Below are 20,550 nucleotides of genomic sequence, written 5' to 3'. Positions count from 1 at the left end.
TATTGAATATAATTATGAATATTTGTCAAATTAAGGCATAAAAGCAGACAACATGTTTGGTGATCGTATTTAGGAGCTAGACCAAACATCGACTGCTGTTTTAGCAGACTTTTTATGAGTGTAATTTTCTAAAGTGTACACTTATGTACAAAATGTTTGTTCCAAAACTAGTTTTTTTTTTTTTGTTTTATGTGGAACCATCAAATTAGAGACATATAAATAAATGTACATGGCTGAGAGGCACTAGGAACAAGCGTGGTGGTAAAGTCCATCTTCCACGCAATCCCGGACTTGGACAACAAACATTTTTTAGAGGTGGGTAAATCTTTCAGTAATGTTGGGCATATTTCATTCTAGCCGATATGAAATACAAGGAAATTTGTGATAGGTGTATACGATTGACATCAATTGCGATATTATCGAATGTTTACATTTTCTCTTATAAAGCCCGGTATGCGGCTCTTGTGAAAATTTCGTTTGGGTGCCAATAACACAGTTTTGCAATGTTTTTCTTATGGGAGCAAAATATAAATAATCGATAATAGCTCCTCACGGATTTTTCGTTAGCAAATATAGCAATGCATTTCAAACGTGTTATGTTTATTGCCGATATACACATCTATCGAAATTTACGGGACCCATAACAAATGCCTTCCTTTATTTTTTTGCTAACGAAAATTCCGTGAGGCGTTATTATCGATTGTTTGTATTTTGCTCCCATAAGAAATAAATTCTAAAACTGAGTTATTGGTACGCGAAAGAAATTTTCGTAAGAGCTGCATAACGGTCTTTTAGCATAACTTTACTCGTATGCACCCTAGCGGAAATTTCGTTTGCGTGCCAATAACACAGTTCTGCCATGTATTTTTTTATGAGGGCAAAAATTTAAACAATCGATAACAATGAATGCATAGATATGAATTTCTTATGGAAATGTACTCTATCCATAAGAAATAATAGGGCTGTTTTCTTTTTGCACTGGATGCAACATTTGTATGGGCTATCCAGAACATCGTTGCACTGGTGTTCTATCCAGAACATCTCATCAGTGCAAGTCGCGCCGATGTTGCCAGATTGTATTTGGATAAGGTGACGCTTCTTCGATTCACAATAGCAATTTATTGTGACTATTTTATCGAAAAACATGAAATTCAAAGTGATACAGTGTCATAAATAATCGCAGCAGTAAATATTTATTACTAATTGAAGCATTTCATACATTAAAAATGCAAGATTTCACTTCTTTTCTGTGATTGTTTTTAAACAGCTAATGACAGTGTTGCATATTTTTGGAGATGTCCTGGATAAACGAGTACTCTGTTTTATTTTAGTCCTTAACGGCTTAGCATATCCAGTGCTAAAAGAAAACAGCCCTAATGTACATTGCTAAGAGCCCTTCTCACTATACGTGTAATATACTGATAAAAGTATAGTGTGAACGGTGCATTGGTGTTGACATTTGCGTTATACGCCGCGTTTTCATTGAGGTTAGATGTTGTCATTTTGATTGTCAGCTTTATAAAAACAGCAGTAAAACATATTCATTATACGGAAAATTGAATTGCTAAACAATAAAGGAAAGAAAGATTTTTGAAACACTAATATCCTTCGAAAATGGACACTGTCAAAGCAGATGATAAAAGGCATGACCCCACCAAGGAAGATGCGGCAGAGGGTGAGTGTGAGAATTATTCAGAAATATACATAAATTTCTACTAAAATGTGATAAGATTTGAGATTAAGGATGGGTAGATACTATGAGCCGGTTAAAATGTGCTTACTATTATTGGCAATTAATGGGCAATGGATCTTATGTTATTCGATTTGATGTTTCATGTTTAGTGATATGATTAGTGGTCCATTTATGTTTTGTTTGATTAAGGACTTTTAATGACAGATGCTATCAGTTTCCTCACTCCAAATTTGTGTTTCAAGTGTTGTTTCCTAAAATAAAATTGAAAAGATTGTAATGTCTTCTCCTTGCTTAAAATAAGGTATGCATGTGTTAGATTTTTTGTTAATAATGAAACCATATTCATTGTTCTCTTTGTTGCAGATATCGACAGTACCGGTTGTCACACCAATGGGCATACAGAAAATGAACCAAACGATGAAGGACCACAGGCGCCCAAAATTCTTAAACTGGGACAAAGTCGAGAACCACAAACAATCGATTTATCATTGAGGCAATGTTATACGTCTGAAGAATATGCCACAAAACTACAAAAACAATGGTTTTCGGAACAATTCGATGACTACAAAGATGGCACAACTAATGTTGAGGTCTATACAGATCCATTTCAAATATGCCTTTTACCAGGTTTATTGGAGAATAAAGACAGTTGTAAACTCTTAATGGAAGAAATGGTCAAAAAAGTTCATTGGTCTCGAAAACAAATGGACCTTTACGAATTCTATCAAAGTACAGACTTATCGAACATGGTTGAGTGTAGATTTTTGGCGAATTTTTTGCAAATGCTTAGAAGGTCTGTAAGGCCCTGGTTGGAAAAAGTCACAAATCTAAAGTTGGATTACGTTTCGGCTTCTTGTTCAATGTATACATGTGGTGACTACCTATTAGTGCATGATGATCTGCTGAAAGATCGCCAAGTAGCCTTTATATATTACTTATCGCCATGGGAGAGTAATGAAGAATGGACAGAAGAGCATGGTGGTTGTCTGGAGATATTCTCCAGTGATGAGAAATGTTTACCTCGTTTTCCAGTACAAAGAAAAATATCGCCCAAAAACAATCAATTTGCCTTCTTCAAGGTTGGTTCCAAATCATTTCATCAAGTGGGCGAAGTGACCACTTTTGATTATCCACGATTAACCATAAATGGCTGGTTCCATGGTGCTTCCAATGAGGACTTAATAGCTGATGCGCTCAGACCTTTTTCCAAGCTTAAATTCAAACCCCCCGTAGAAGCAACTACTGAATGCACTGTTAACCGCTTGTTAAATGAAGTATATCTGAAACCCACAACAAAACGCAGTATTCAAAAAAGAATAGAAGATAATTCAGAAATTTGTCTATATGAATTTTTCCGCAGGGAAATTTTCGAAGAGGCCTTGAAGCAATTACTTAACGACGACACCCTTAAGTGGTCCAGAAAGGGTCCGGCCAATGCCCAAAACTTCGAAATTCTAGACTTGAGTACCACCTCAAAAACTCTAGCACAAATAATGGAGCTGTTTTCCAATAAGGAAATGTTTAGCCTGTTAAGGGATTATACGGATTTGGATTTGTCCGGTGACAATGCTTCAAATCCCATGTATACAATAGAAATCCAAAGATGGTCACATGGAGACTACACAGTGCTGGGCGATGGTGCCATGTGTGAAGACAATACCTTAGATTTAATCTATTATCTGAATGCATCTGAAGGTGCTGCGGTTATAACGTACCTATCGCCTGACACCGATGCAGGAGCATCGAATGCTTATCCATCGCAAAAACCGGGTGCTGATGATCTAAGTGATACAGATTCTCTGGAAGGTGAAGGCTTTGATGATGATGACGAATCTATTCTTTTGACAATATCACCGGTGGATAATGCTCTCAATATTGTCTACCGTTGTGAGGGCACAACAAAATTTACAAAATATGTCTCCCGCAATACACCTTTGGATAAGGGACCAGTTTTTGTTATTTCCTGTAGTTACAAGGAATGAAGTACGAAGAGACGGTGCCTTTTTGTATCACCATCCATTATATTATATCATAGATCTTTTCGGAGAGAGAAAAGTATAAATTATATGCATGCATACATATATTATTTTGTATTGTTTGTATCACTCATTTCCAAATCGCTTTCTTGATTTTGTTTTATTTTTTCATATCAACAAACTAAAGTTTTTTATAATATATATATTTTTTTTTTTTAAATAGTGAAGTAATTTGTTAAGATACAAATCTAGCACACATGTTGTCAAAAGAGACCATACAATTTTTGAATAAAAGACTCATATATAATTGAATTTGTTTTATTACACAAATATGTCGGAAAAGATGTTTGTACACCCCAAAAAAAAACATGTTTGCCATCAATCACGAAATTATATAATTAATTTTTAATTGAAATGTTTTCACTCACAGAAATGATAGTATAGATAGTATCGCCAGTCAATTAAAAAATTAATTGTTCCAATTAAAAAATTAATTGATACAATTAATTTTTTTTGATTGATTTTTGTTTCAATTAAAAACTTCGTTAAATTTTTAATAGAATCGTTTTTTAAATTCAATTAAAATATTAATTGAAAAAAATTTTGTGATATTTTTTTCTGTGCTTGCAGGTTCTGTGAACAAATCTTTAATTTGAATATAATTAAATTTGTATGTGTATTAAATTCATTATTGTTTATCATTGTTTTAAATTTATTTCAGATAAGTTTCGTTTATATGCAACTATAGCATTTATGACGGTCGTAATTATTATTGGTGTACCTATGTGGTGGAAATCTACAGAAGTTTATAGGTAATTTTGGAATGTTTCAAATATGTATTACTAGTCATGTATATAACTTTTTCGATTCTCGATCTTATAGAGTAAACCTACCTTCATCGGATATCATGGAACTAAGCGATAAACCATTAAAAATTAAAATTAGAATTGGTATATTTAATGTAAGAAATGAAAGAGCATCATTACTTATTAATGAGTTAAGGGAAGAGTACTCGAACAGTGGTGAGTTAAATGATAATATTTTCAAATGTTCCATTCCAATATGGAGGGTATTTATTTGTGTAGATATGTGGAATTTGGAATTCTTGCATAAATCAACTTCTGAAAAATCCCATAATATAAAGACGCCTGCAGCATTGGAGGCCCTATTATTGAAGGATGGTCAATTGAAGGAGGGAGATTTTGCATTTATTGAATGGCCCAAATTACAAGAAGAAGTTTTAATGACAAACGAGAGAACGGCATTAATACGAAGTGATACCTGTAAGTTTTACAATCTCCCATATACCGATATTTGTAATCGCAAAAATTATTTAAATTTAAATTTTAACTTCTCATTAAAGAAACCTGTTTTGCCAAATTTAAGGTTTATTTATTTTATTTTATATTTATTGTGAAAATAACCAAGCCCATAGGCCCATAGATGGTTACAAAAAATACTACAAAACTACTTTACATATATACCATAAATATTTAACCAATATAAAAATAAAAAAGGACAGTAATAAATTCTAGCTAAGTAAAACAAAAAATATAAAAAATAAGTAAAGATACATCTATTAAAAAAACTATTTTAATGACTTAGAAAAAGTGTGAACAACTACTAAGTAACAATGGATAAATTAAATTGATATATTAACAAATATTTATTACTACAAAAATATAATATGTAATATTTATGATTTCCTACGCTGGGTTTGTTTTTGCTATATTTTAAGTTTGTACCTTTTTAATTATAATAACTTTTTTATTAAGAAAATATCACTAAATGAACATTTTGCCAATATCGAAACAGTGGGGCTATTGTCATATGATACTTTTTATAATAATCCATATTTTATTTTAGCTTCCAATAAAATGAAACAAGTCTTAAATACATATATTCTACAAACACATCGCATAAAACAAATTATGGCTAAAGAACAAAGAGATGCAGTTAAAACGGAAGCTCCACAAGCAGAATACGATGTTACAGTTTCAGTTCTCAATCCTAGACCAGACATAATGGATGCCAAATGGCATGTACAAATGGCAGTAGAGAGTAGGTGTTTAATTTCAAAAAAGTATTTTTCATATTTCTCAAAAATACTTCTTCGCCATTGCAGCTTATTTGAAACCCTATTTGGATCAAGTCTCCCATATTTCCAATTATACATTAACTACCCAATGGAAATATCAATTGGCATTTGAAGCTGATCTTCGACAAGTTCGCGATAGTTCAATTATGGGTCGTCATTATGCCTTATCGGAATCTTCACTGCCTCACATTATAACAGCTATTGAGAAAAACTTAGGTTCAGGCATTACAGATAAGACGCCACTTAATTTAGTTGTTTATATAACTCCATGTGATATTGCTCCAGTCTATATTTATAACAAGCAGAATCAAAAGGCTTCGACGGATAATATCAATGCATTTATATCACCAAAATGGGGTGGCATAATTATAGCAAATCCCTCTATGGAGACCTGTAGGGAGTACAACGATAAACCCAATCAAAAAGTTTCATTCTTTGTTCAAACTAATGATGTTATGCAAATAATGTTGCATCAATTGCAGAAGCTATTGGATATCAGTGTGGAGGTAAGTTTTATAGAAAATGATCGTAATGAATAAATTCATGATAATATAAAGAAGAAACAGAGATACTCCCGAAGTTAAATTTAAAATTTGCACAAATAAAGACTACATCGTAGTTTTGGCCCAACTATGACCAGGCATTTACAGCTGCCCCAATTTCAACTTATCAGTGATTGATAGCAGCGTAGCTGTAAGCAACGGTTAAATGACATGTGTCATGCATTCGCTTACCAAGCTTACCGACTTGCCACCAGATGACTTTGGACACATCCCACTTTAGTCACAGAGTTAACACAACATACTGTTATAACAAAAATATCATATTCTTGATCCGATGAAATAAAAAAGCTGAAATAAACCTTTTCAGAGAATTCGAGATATACATTTTCAATATTTTTACTCCGATACTCGTGCACGAGAAGTTATATTGAAAGATTTAAATTGAAACTAAATTTTACATATCTTGTTTAGGTCCACATCTAAAATATTTCGACTTCTTTCGAACACGGTTGCCACTCGAGTCAAAAATAAAATACCAAAATTTAAAGAAAATGTTACCAAAAACAAAAACTAGCAACTAAAAAATCTTATTTCGCAGTTTTTGATTATATTTTTGTGGTTATCATTTTTAAAAAATTTATTTATATACAAAAAATTTGTCAAAATTTTATTTCTATAGAGAATTTTGTAAAAATGTTATTTCTATAAAATAATTTGTCAAAATTTTATTTCTATAGAAAATTTTGCCAAAATTTTGTTTCTATAGAAAATGTTGTCAAAATTTTATTTCTATAGAAAATGTTGTCAAAATTTTATTTCTATAGAAAATTTTGTCAAAATTTTATTTCTATAGAAAATTTTGTCAAAATTTTATTTCTATAGAAAATTTTGTCAAAATTTTATTTCTATAGAAAATTTTGTCAAAATTTTATTTCTATAGAAAATTTTGTCAAATTTTTATTTCTATAGAAAATTTTGTCAAAATTTTATTTCTATAGAAAATGTTGTCAAAATTTTATTTCTATAGAAAATGTCAAAATTTTATTTCTATAGACAATTTTGTCAAAATTTTATTTGTATAGAAAATTTTGTCAAAATTGTATTTCTATAGAAAATTTTGTCAAAATTTTATTTCTATAGAAAATTTTGCCAAAATTTTATTTCTATAGAAAATTTTGTCAAAACTTATTTCTATTGAAAATATTGTCAAAATGTTATTTCTATAGAAAATTTTGTCAAATGTTTATTTCTATAGAAAATTCTCTCAAAATTTTATTTCTATAGAAATTTTCTCAAAATTTTATTTCTATAGAAAATTTTGTCAAAATTTCATTTCTGTAGAAAATTTTGTGAAAATTTCATTTTATATAGAAAATTTTATCAGCAATTTATTTCTTAAGTAAATTATTATTCTATTTCTATAGAAAATATGTGTAGTAGCTCGTAGGCGAGAGAATATTTTGCACAATTTAGCAAAACATCAAGAATTTTACCAATCTGCCAAACAGTAACAAATCTACCATTTTTTATAGAATTCTACCCACTGTGCCAACCCTGCTCAAGAAGTGAAATTAGTAGACTCAGTATACTTCAAATTTATAATTGATATATGAGTCTATATGGGGCTTATACCAGAATATGAACTGACACAAATCATATGTTCTGAAGAGTCTTATCGGCATATATACACGATATTTGGTACGCCTATTTTTGGTCCCAAAACAACACTTCCTTTCAAATTTCAGGTAAATCGGATAAAACACACGGTTTCTATGTACTAAAGAAGCCAAACCTGATGATAGGATTTTAGGATAGGATTTATACTAAAACATGGAGCAATAAAACCAAATTTGACATAGGCGGAAAAAAAACGAAAAAAACGTGCGGCGTGTAGATTCTCAAAAATTTAATCGGGGGTGGGTCTATATGAGGGTCGATATAGTCCATCTCAGAAATTGTTGAATTATTTGGATAAAAAACGTGATATCTTAATATGAGCAAGAATTAAATCTTGAACTGGAGATTGATTTTTTCGTGAGCTTGAATTTGCAAAAATTTATTCACGTATAGTCACGAACCGATTTAATTTTTCACTCACGTTCACGTAAAAAATATTTGATCGTATGGTGGTGATTATAAAAAGAGAAATTGGATACCGACCGATACTGCTCTTTTCAGTTTCTTAGAATTCGATGACATTTAAAACGCAGTAAAAGAAGAAGCCGATTTATGTTTGTGCGCATTTACAGCTTTATTGCTTTAAAGCCAAAAGGATATGTATTTGATCATTTGATCATGGTCACATATCAAATCTTGTTTTTCTCTAACTGTAATTGATATTAACCTAGACACGCCCATTTATCATTTTTTATGTAGGTAAACACTGAGGGTGTAAAAACTGTTGCTGTGGAACAACTTTCGCCTCGTCTCTGGGAATATGAATCCTATTTGAGACGAAGTGCCGTAACACATATTACAACTACAACGAATACATTGCAAAGTTTAATCAAGTTATTGGGTAAATATACATAAATATAAAACCTAGATTTTTTTATATATAATCATGAATTTCATAATTTACAAATTTTTTCTTCTAGACAACATTAGCTATATTGTTATCAACGATGATGTAGGAAAAGCCATCAATTCAGCTTATGAATTAATTATAAAATCCAAAGAGGCTTTGGCCAATCATCAACTAATGAAAGCATCCGAATTAGCACAAAAAGCTTTTTTGGCTTCTGAGCAAGCATTCTTTGATGCCAGTCTATTGGCACAGTTATACTTCCCTGATGAACAGAAATATGCAATTTATATACCACTATTTTTACCCATTATGGTACCGGTAGTAACATCATTTTCCATGATGGTAACGCTACTGAAAAAACAACGAGAAGGTCAAACCAAATTGAAGACAACATAAACTATTTGAAACAATTCCAAATTCCAAACGATAAATTTAAAATTGTATTAGTTTTTTTGTTTACGATTACATCTATATTTAATAAATAAAAAATAAATAGTCTAATAATGATTTTGATTTTTTGGTAACTATTGAATTAATTATTTCTCTCGATTGTTAATAAAACCATTTTCGATTTATTACCATTTCAAACTAGGCCTAAAGGAAACACTAGGTAATGGTATTAAGATATCATTAATGAATTTTTATATCTAATGAATTGTATTTTTTTTACGTACATAACGATTTTCGTTTATAAGTTGTGTTTAATCATTTGTATCGTTTGGCTGTAAGAAATATTTTTGTTTTGCTGCATCATTGTTGCTGCCTGCGGAGTGCTTCTTTGCATATGAAAGTAATTATCACTATTGGTAATTAAAAAAAAAAACAAGTATCTACGACCGTAAGTTCGCCCAGGCCGAATATTATGTACCCTCCACCATGGATAACAGGTTGGCTGATAAGTCCCCGGTCTAACAAAGAAAAACACATTTTTTGGTCAAAATTTGTTTTTATTATTCAACATAGTTCCATTCAAGAGCGATACAACGATTATAACGACCTTCCAATTTTTTGATACCATTTTGGTAGTACTCCTTCGGTTTTGCCTCAAAATAGGCCTCAGTTTTGGCGATCACTTCTTCATTGCAGCGAAATTTTTTCCCTGCGAGCATCCTTTTGAGGTCTGAGAACAAGAAAAAGTAGCTGGGGCCAGATCTGGAGAATACGGTGGGAGGCGAAGCAATTCGAAGCCCAATTCATGAATTTTTGCCATCGTTCTCAATGACTTGTGGCTCGGTGCGTTGTCTTGGTGGAACAACACTTTTTTCTTCTTCATATGGGACCGTTTTGCTGCGATTTCGACCTTCAAACGCTCCAATAATGCCATATAATAGTCACTGTTGATGGTTTTTCCCTTCTCAAGATAATCGATAAAAATTATTCCATGCGCATCCCAAAAAACAGAGGCCATTACTTTGCCAGCGGACTTTTGAGTCTTTCCACGCATCGGAGACGGTTCACCGATCACTGTCCACTCAGCCGACTGTCGATTGGACTCAGGAGTGTAGTGATGGAGCCATGTTTCATCCATTGTCACATATCGACGGAAAAACTCGGGTGTATTACGAGTTAACAGCTCCAAACACCGCTCAGAATCATCAACACGTTATTGTTTTTGGTCAAATGTGAGCTCGCGCGGCACCCATTTTGCACAGAGCTTCCGCATATCCAAATATTGATGAATGATATGACCAACACGTTCCTTTGATATCTTTAAGGCCTCTGCTATCTCGATTTTACGGTCATTCAAAATCATTTTGTGGATTTTTTTGATGTTTTCGTCGGTAACCACCTCTTTCGGGCGTCCACTGCGTTCACCGTCCTCCGTGCTCATTTCACCATGCTTGAATTTGACATACCAATCAATTATTGTTAATTTCCCTGGGGCAGAGTCCGGAAACTCATTATCAAGCCAAGTTTTTGCTTCCACCGTATTTTTTCCCTTCAGAAAACAGTATTTTATCAAAACACGAAATTCCTTTTTTTCCATTTTTTTCACAATAACAAAAGTTGCTTCACAAAAGACGCTCTATCTCACAAACTAATTGACTTACAGACGTCAAATTTTGACACGAATCATTTGAAGGTTGGTACTATATAAAAATAATATGCATTTAATACTAGCGACGCCATCTATGTGTCAGACAGGGGACTTATCAGCCAACCTATTATCACTCATTTCTTGATCGGTATATCTATAAATAATTACGAATCTAATTACCACGAATTAATTGCGTGGTAAATAGAGAGCCTGAAGTGGAATATAGGTGGTCGGTTTATATGGGGGCTATATACAATTATGAACCGATTTGGACCAATTTTTGCATGGTTGTTAGAGACCATATAGTAATACAACATACAAAATTTCAAACGGATCGGATGAAATTTGCTCCTCCAAGAGGCTCCGGATGTCAAATCTGGGGATCGGTTTACTTGGGGGCTATACATAATTATGGAGCGATTTGGACCAATTTTTGCGTGGATGTTAGAGGCCATATATAAACACCGCGCACCGAATTTCAACCGGATCGGATGAAATTTGTTCCTCCAAGAGGCTCCGGAGGTCAAATCTGGACCGATTTGGACCAATTTTCGCATGGATATTAGATGCTATATATCAACACCACGTACCAAATTTCAAGCGGATCGGGTGAAATTTGTTCCTCCAAGAGGCTTCGGAGGTCATATATGGGGATCGGTTTATATGGGGGCTATATATAATTATGGACCGATATGAATCAATTTTAGCGTGAAGGTAGTGAATGTATAATAACATCACGTACCAAATTTCAACCGGATCGGATGAAATTTGCTTCTCTAATAGGCTCCGCAAGCCAAATATCCCTCGTTTATAAGGGGATATACGTAAAAGTGGTCCGATATGGCACATTTGCAATACCATCCGACCTACATCAATGACAACTACTTATGCCAAGTTTCAAGTCGATAGCTTGTTTCGTTCGGAAGTTAGCGTGATTTCCACAGACGGACGGGCAGCCGGACAGACGGACATTGCTAGATCGACTCAGAATTTCACCACGACCAAGAATATATATACTTTATGGGGTCTGAGACCAATATTTCGATATGTTACAAACGGAATGACAAAGTTAATATACCCTCCATCCTATGGTGGAGGGTATAAAAATTTTATACATGAGCTTATTTGATAAATTTGTATAACACAATTTGTAACGAATTTGGGATTTTATTTTCCAATAGATTAAATATTATTATTTTTTTTTAATTTTGTTGATATATGATTAATAACAACCATAGTATTACAGGGTTTAGTATTTCATTTTTGTAAACACAAAAATGTTGTTATTCATTCCAGCAAAAATGTTTGTTAAAACAGCAGTTTTTGTCTGCTGAAAAAGAGGAAGCAGTTTTTCAACAATTATCCGTTTGTTGAAAAAGCAAAAATTTTTATACCCTCCACCATAGGATGGGGTATATTAACTTTGTCATTCCGTTTGTAACACATCGAAATATTTCTCTAAGACCCCATAAAGTACATTCGATTTTAATATAGGGACGCAAATGTTTGAAACAAAGATTAATAAAAATTTTTATTAATTAAAATTTCATTATTTTAAAGCACTTTGGTGTTAATATTGTGTAAATAGAGTGACCTACAATTTAGGTTGCATAATCTTCCATATTAGTTCAATATTTTCCATATTAGTTCAATATTTTCAATATCAGTGTAGTTAATAAATTCGAAACAGTAGAAATTTATAACAAACTACTGACTGGTCGGTTAAAATCGGCCGACCCATAAATATTGATTGAGGTCGTTATATTTTCCAAGATAATCCATTATTTGAATTGAACATTATCACTAGTCAAATATGATGACGTTGAAAACTATAGCCGTGATAATGTGGTAAATTTGCTCTTCGAATATAATCACGAATCTCATGTTTCTTCTCTGCATGTGTATGATCGTTTAGTTTTTTCATGCCCCTGAGTTTCAATGATAAAGATTCCAAATATGTGTCTTTTGGACAACACTGCATATTATTTAATTACCATTTCTAGGTAATTACGTACCACCCATCCACCCACCATTCATTCAACATTTAACAATTAACGATTTCTCTTAATTATCATTTAAGTAATTTTGAAGAAGCCAAGTTTTATTGAAATGTGCTCGTACTAGTTCGTCGTATGGACGGACGACAGGGACAATTGAATTTACGTTGTAGCATTTGATGAACAAAAATGCAATAAAAAAATAAGAAAAAAAAATAACAGCAATAAAAAAATATGTTTGATGCCAAGGCCAGAATCGTACAATAACATAGAAATGATGGCGTTAAACAACATCATCGACTGTCCGTTCGTGTGCCGCCCGACTGTCAATAGAAAATTATCATCGTTTTTTTGTTTCTAAAGCCGCCATCACCACTGACGCCGTCACACAATGGCGCTCATCTTCAATAACCTTTGAATTTTCAACGATAAGCCGATGAGTAGCAGAACCATTCATGGAAAGAAGCGTGGGAATATTTTTGCATAGGTCAGGTTCACGCGCGGACCATGCAAATGAAGTGAAAAAATAATAAATATCATGTTCCAACATCATCCTCCTCAGAGTCATCATCACCGCCATTATTATCAGATCTATGCTTCTCAATGAAATTGAATCAATTTTGAATTTCTGACAGTGCCCTTTAATTAACATCCAAACATTGAGAAGACGTTACAATGGAAACTCCAGCCTAGAGTATTGGAATATTCCCCATCATACACACAGAAGAACTAAAATTTCTATTAAGAAACAAGAAATAACACACATACACACCAAATTATTTCCTATTATAGAAATCACTTAACAATGATCATAACCATTATTCACCTCCAACAAAAGTGGGTAACAAAGTTATTCAGAAATCTTTTTCGCATCACAAACTATTTAAAATGCAAAAATTTGTTGTGGTTCATTAAAAAAAAAAATGTTAAGTACTTAAAGATATTATATTATATTTAATGTAAGTCGTTATGTTAATGTATTACTTTGCAAAATGCTATTTCAAATTCTAAACGTTGAAATACAAGGAACTATAAACAATTATAGTGTGCACAGTGTTTTATCGTCTAAATATAACGAAACTATGAAGTTGGCAACATTGAAATTTACATGGCAGTGGATTTAGCATTAATTTTTGCTTATATATTTTATTTCTATAAATGTTAGCATTTAATATTCCCAAATCAGTATAAAATATATGGGATAAACTTACACTGAAAAAAATGTCCGGTTCAAAAGATGTTATCTTTACTCAAAGAAGCGGAAAATTGAGGTAAACACCAAAACACAATTCTCTTTTAAATTTCACACAAAAAATTAATTTTTGGATTCAATCACGAAATTAATTTTTAATTAAAATGCCTTCAATAACAGAAATTATACTATCAATCCTCGAAGTAAAGTAAAAAATTAATTGATCCAATTAACAAATTAATTTATACTATTAATGGTTGTGATTGATTTTTGTTTTAAAAAATTTGTTGAATTAATTAAATTTTTAATTGAATATTTTTAAAAATTCAATTAAAATTTTAATTGGAAATATTTTGGCTAAAATTTTTTTCAGCGTATTGAAAAACATCTCATATTTTTGAATGCTTTTTGACTTTGGATATACCCCCCACCATAGGATGGGGGGTATATTAACTTTGTCATTCCGTTTGTAACACATCGAAATATTGGTCTAATGCGCTTTACAGACTATCAGTTATTCCGGACGACAGTGCTCGTGTCGAACATATCCCATATATTGTGCACATTATAAATTAAGTCCGAAGGCATAATCGATACTGCTGCATGTTTATGGGATCGATAACACATTTACCGATTATTTAGTCATCGCCGACAAGTCGTATCGATCCGACGCACTGTAAGATTCTTTACAAACACCGACATTCCGTCCGGAATAACTGATAGCCTGTAAAGCGCATAAGACCCCATAAAGTATATATATTCTGGGTCGTGGTGAAATTCTGAGTCGATCTAAGCATATCCGTCCGTCCGTCTGTTGAAATCACGCTAACTTCCGAACGAAACAAACTTGGATGGTATTGCAACTCGGCCATATTCGACCACTTTTACGTATAGCCCCCATATAAACCTACGCCCAAATTTGGCTTGCGGAGCCTCTTAGAGAAGAAAATTTCATTCGATCCGGTTGATTTGGTACGTGGTGTTAGTATTTGGTATCTAACAACCATACAAAATTGGTTCATATTGGTCCATAATTATATATAGCCCCCATATAAATCGATCCCCAGATTTGAACTCCGGAGCCTCTTGGAAGAGCAAAATTCATCTGATCCGGTTGAAAATTGGTACGTCTTCTAAGTATATAGTCGCTAACAACCATGGAAAATTGGTCCATATCGGTCCATAAGTATATATAGCCCCCATATAAACCGGAGGAGCAAAATTCATCCGATCCGGTTGAAATTTGGAACGTGGTGTTAATATATGGCCGCTAACAACCATATATAGCAGATCCCCAATAACACAAAAAAATTGGTCCATATTGGTTCATAATCATAGTTTCCACTCGAGCCAAAAATAATCTACCAAAATTTTATTTCTATTGAAACTTTTGTCAAAATTTTATTTCTATAGAAAAATTTGTCAAAATTTTATTTCTATAGAAAATTTTGTTAAAATTTTATTTCTATAGAAAATTTTGTCAAAATATTATTTCTATAGAAAATTTTGTCAAAATTTTATTTTATAGAAAATTTTTCATAATTTTTGTTCTATAGAAAATTTTGTCAAAATTGTATTTCTTTAGAAAATGTTGTCAAACTGAATTATATACGTACTCGAGCTCGAATTAAATATCACTCGAGCCAAAAATAATCTACCAAAATTCTATTTCTATTGAAACTTTTGTCAAAATTTTATTTCTATAGAAAAATTTGTCAAAATTGTATTTCTATAGAAAATTTTGTCAAAATTTTATTTCTAAAGAAAATTTTGTTAAAATTTTATTTCTATAGAAAATTTTCACAAAATTTTATTTCTATAGAAAATTTTCTCAAAATTTTATTTCAATCGAAAATTTTCTCAAAATTTTATTTCTATAGAAAATTTTGTCAAAATTTTATTTCTATAGAAAATTTTTCAAAATTTAATTTCTATAGAAAATTTTGTCAAAATTTTATTTCTATAGAAAATTTTTTCATAATTTTTGTTCTATAGAAAATTTTGTCAAAATATTATTTCTATAGAAAATTTTTTCATAATTTTTGTTCTATAGAAAATTTTGTCAAAATTTTATTTTTATAGAAAATTTTGTCAAAATTGTATTTCTATAGAAAATGTTGTCAAACTGAATTATATACGTATTTAACCGACCTTTTTTAGTTTAATATATACCACGTATGGACTAACTTGCAATTTAGAAGACGGTGTTAGGAAGTTTTTAAGATATCTTGCTATCGGCAAGTGTTACCGCAACCCAAGTAATTCGATTGTGTATGACAGTCTTTAGTAGAAGTTTCTACGCAATCCATGGTGTAGGCTACATAAGCTTCGGCCTGACCGAACTTACGGACATAAATACTTGTTCAGTGTATATTTTAATGATCCTGATAGTCTTTGCAAATGCTATGGCGCATTTTGGCGATCAAAATGTTCCATGGTCACCGTCCAAAATTAACATTTTGCTTTTGAAACAAGGTTGAGGTGATGATTTTCCTTCTCTGGGTGTAATGGAAAGTTTTCATTGTGTCAATAAAACAATTTCGTTCGCTCAATTTTAATGAATTTGTTTTTGTCAGAAGTCAAGTTTCCTCTCTTAATGACAATGTTAAAAATATTTAATTCAATGTAACTTTACAAATTTCTAAGACCAATTAATTAAATTACTTACTGTAATAACTTAATTAAACATCGAATATAACTTAAGACCACTGTACATCATTGATAAGAAACAATGAATATGCGTATATATGCCAAAGTAATAACTTCATTCAAACAATTCAGATTAACTATTGCCATTACTCACATGAGTTTGTTTGATGGTTTAATAAATGTAGTAATTTAAATATCCGATTAAACCAAGGGGTTATGGTATTCTGCACACAAAAGAAATCAATTTAAATTGTAGAATAAAAAATTGTATTTTTCATAACGAAAAAAAAAAATCCTATAAACCCAAATGAGCATTTAAATCCATGCGAAAAACATTTGCCAATTAACCTTGGAGTTTTTGCCCTGGTACTACCACAAAAATATTTGATTTCCACATTTTGTCGACGAATGAAAAATAAAGATGAAAACAAAACAAAAACTACACGTCTATGAAAACCAGCAGAAAAACTTTGACAATAATACAAATTTGCCAATTATTATTTTAACGCTCTGCAAATAAATCTTTCAATAACTTTATTTTCCTATGCCACCCTCTTTGTTTTTGTTCAATTAATGGAATGGATTTATACACCCAGAAAAACTATGGAATATGAAACAAAAGATTGTAGTAAGGTTTTGTGAATTTGTGGTAAATGTCGATAATTATTGATAGCAGTGTTGCCAGTATTTTTCTGCAAATTATGATATTTTCGTCCCCAAAAATCCCCAATTTAAATTTAAATTCCTCACAAAAATCCCCAATACATTTTTTTTTTAATATTTTAAATATTCAAGTAGTAAAATTGTGTATGTTTGGTAGAATTCTACCAGAAATTGTAGTTTTTTTAATTGTTTTGTAGATTGGTAGAAGTTTTGATGTTTTGGTAGATCTTGCAAAGAGGTACTTCATTTTCTATAGACATAAACTTATGACAAATGTTTCTATATAGAAATAAAATTTTGAGAAAATGTTATATACATGTTTAGGAACGAAAATTTACTTTTAAATGTTTAAGTAGTAACATTGGGTGGTACACAAAGTTGTTAGAATTCTAGCAGAAATTGTAGATTTTTTCGATTGAAAAATACAATTTTAACAACATTAGAAATAAAATTGTGACAAAATTTTCTATAGAAATAAAATTTTCTATAGAAACAAAATTTTCTATAGAAATAAAATTTTGCCAAATTTTCTATAGAAATAAAATTTTGGCAAAATTGTCAATAGAAATAACATTTTGACAAAATTGTCTATACAAATAAAATTTTGGCAAAATTGTCTATAGAAATAACATTTTGACAAAATTGTCTATAGAAATAGAATTTTGACCAAATTTCCTATAGAAATTCCTATAGAAATTGTTAAAAAAGATTAAATCGATTTCTCGAAAAAAATCCTCACAAAAAATAACAACCATGCAAAAATTGGTCCATATCGGTAATTATCGGTAATTATATATAGCCCCCATATAAACCGATCCCCAGATTTGGCTTGCGGAGCCTCAAAGAGAAGCAAATTTCATCCGATCCGGCTGAAATTTGGTACATAGTTTTAGTATATGGTCTCTAACAACCATGCAAAAATTGGTCCACATCGGTTCATAATTATATATAGCCCCCATATAAACCGTTCTCCAGATTTGACTTCCAGAGCCTCTTGGAAGAGCAAAATTCGTCCGAAAAAAATCCTCACAAAAATCCCCAAATTTACGGAAATTCCCCCATGCCCCCAGCTCAGAGATTTCGTCCCCATTCACGAAAAAATATCCCCAATTTGGGCGAAAATCCCCAATTCTGACAACACTGATTGATAGAGTCATGCCATTTTATTACTTCTGGGCACCCAATCAAATGGTCAGTGGAATAATATATTTTGGGATATTATTCCACTGCTCTTTCAGGTCTACATACAGATTGCAGAAAAACAATTCCAGATCGAACCTTGTGTACTTATAAATTGGATTAAGTTTTTGGACTACCAAACACCTTTCATTCGAAATCTTCATGTTAACTTTTGATTATTTGAACAAAAAATAACACACTGCTGCTCAGACCATTTAATGATTTTCTTTTGCAAATTATGGACAAACTAACCTATTTTTTGGAAATGAATACTAGAATTCAGACTTCTACAAATCTACGTCTAATCGCTACGGTGGATATATCCAGATGGGGCAAATCGTTGATTTTTTAGACGATATTTGAGGAAATTGTTGTAGAGCTCTTTTTACGGTTCTTTTTACGATTTTCTTCCGTTTACTTCCAACTCTGTGCACAGTTTTGGTGCTTCCTGTACAAGCAACAAAATAAGTTGAATAAACCATTTCGTTTCCATTTGCTTTTCCCTGTAAGAAAGTTTCTTTGGAAGGGACACCCAGAAAAAAGTGCCTTCGAAACTAAAGGAAAAAATTTTCATCAATATAGTTTATCCATTTTATTTCCATTAAGGTAAATTTTTGTGAAAAATAATAAAATTTACTCGTTTCAGTAAAAAAAATCCTAAACTGTAAGCAGTTAGGATTAGTTCATTAACTAGAATAAGGCATGGAATTTTACTCATACTATTTTCTTCGCTGGGTATAAGAATTTACTACTGAAAAAGAAAATTTTATTCACCGATAACAAAGCATTCGTAAAAATAAATAAAAACCGAACTAAAACCAAGTTTCCTCAAAATTAGTAAAATTTCTTATAAAATGATAATTGCGACTTCCTTTATAATAGAAAGTTTTTCATACATTCGAACAACACTTGGCATAGAAAAATATTTTAGTTCATTCGTACTAAGAAGTATGCAATCCTTTCAAAACTTAAGGAAACACACTTGTTAGAATATAGGAAATTTTCCTACATTTCTATTGTCTACCTGTAATCGATACCTGTCATCGTAATCGATGTGTTTGCGCGTGGGTGTAATCGATATATTTGCGCGTCGGTTGTTTTTTTAGTTGGAATCGCGTTGTTTTGGTATACGGAGAGATTGTTAAAAAATAATATGGTAAAATAATGTAATAAATAACAAATAAAATATATAAAATATGTTCGTGATAGTGTATAAAGAAAGAAAACACCAGCAGAATAACAACCCTTTCATTTGTCTTCATTTTGGAATCTTCAATTATCAGGTAATATTCAGTGACGCTAACCTTTTGCAACAAAAATGTTTTATAATTTTTTATATTTGTAGGTATTGAAATTGTAAAAGGAGGACAAAATCGTTAGGCAGCAACTTATTAAAAGTGAAAAGTACAAGAAGAAGAAAAAGTGCGTTTTACAGTTGATAATATCACACGGAAATTGGAAATAGTGGAATAATAAATTAATATTTCAAAGAGATTCGATGCTGTTGATTCTTAATAAATATATTCAATATATTAATAAAACATGTCTTTTATTGAAGATAAAATTGCTTATAGAAATAAATAAAATTGTATTTAAAAACGAAGGTAAGCAGTTCTAATTATGAAGTAAAAGTTTTACCACAAATGTGTAAGATTTGTCGAAATGAATGAAAAAATTTCAATAAAATCATTCCATATATGAATTCAAATTAGTTAAATTTTTTCATTCTGTAGTATAGTGGTATATAAATATAGGAAAATGTTAACTAATATATGGAATGCATTATTCCTAATTTCTACGAAAATCACATCGTTCAGACAAATAAAAATGTCTTTGGCGCTATACGAAGTTCAACTTTCTTCACAATGAGTTCATTTTAACTTAAAGAAGGGGTCACTTTTTTCTGGGTGGAGTATAGACTTTTTATAGGATGTGAAAACAATCGGATGAGGGGTATAATAACTTTGTTTGTAACACATCGAAATATTGGTATAAAGTATATATATTCCGGGTCGTGGTGAAATTCTGAGTCGAT

At 31.5% G+C, this 20,550-nt stretch overlaps 1 protein-coding gene and 1 long non-coding RNA gene across 3 annotated transcripts; both read left to right on the top strand.

Annotated features, from left to right (window-relative positions):
• The first annotated feature begins 1,493 nt into the window (after nucleotides 1-1,493).
• sud1 (Prolyl 3-hydroxylase sud1) lies at nucleotides 1,494-9,301 on the top strand. 2 transcript variants are annotated; one of them, XM_075292029.1, is made up of 8 exons: nucleotides 1,496-1,675; nucleotides 4,391-4,481; nucleotides 4,552-4,691; nucleotides 4,755-4,952; nucleotides 5,536-5,730; nucleotides 5,795-6,273; nucleotides 8,647-8,788; nucleotides 8,868-9,301. In XM_075292029.1, the coding sequence occupies exons 1-8, from the start codon at nucleotides 1,615-1,617 to the stop codon at nucleotides 9,191-9,193; spliced, it is 1,632 nt and encodes a 543-aa protein (XP_075148144.1). In that variant the 5' UTR covers nucleotides 1,496-1,614; the 3' UTR covers nucleotides 9,194-9,301. The 2 variants fall into 2 exon arrangements, with proteins under 2 accessions (XP_075148143.1, XP_075148144.1); XM_075292028.1 differs by lacking the exons at nucleotides 4,391-4,481; nucleotides 4,552-4,691; nucleotides 4,755-4,952; ... (2 more) ...; nucleotides 8,647-8,788; nucleotides 8,868-9,301 and adding an exon at nucleotides 2,057-3,976 and having other exon boundaries at nucleotides 1,494-1,675.
• Nucleotides 9,302-19,640: 10,339 nt separating this feature from the next.
• Nucleotides 19,641-20,056, top strand: LOC142242873 (uncharacterized). Its single transcript, XR_012724225.1, has 2 exons — nucleotides 19,641-19,798; nucleotides 19,861-20,056. It is a non-coding gene; the product is annotated as an uncharacterized LOC142242873 (long non-coding RNA).
• Nucleotides 20,057-20,550: the final 494 nt, after the last annotated feature.

This window comes from Haematobia irritans, chromosome 1 (assembly GCF_050003625.1).
Source record: "Haematobia irritans isolate KBUSLIRL chromosome 1, ASM5000362v1, whole genome shotgun sequence".
Classification (NCBI taxonomy): Eukaryota; Metazoa; Arthropoda; class Insecta; order Diptera; family Muscidae; genus Haematobia; species Haematobia irritans.
This window is presented reverse-complemented; position numbering and strand designations above follow the sequence as displayed.

Coding starts and splice junctions, on each gene's coding strand:
- sud1 (XM_075292028.1), top strand. CDS start 1,615: ATGGACACTGTCAAAGCAGATGATAAAAGGCATGACCCCACCAAGGAA. Junction 1,676..2,056: donor CAAGGAAGATGCGGCAGAGG/GTGAGTGTGAGA, acceptor TCTTTGTTGCAG/ATATCGACAGTACCGGTTGT.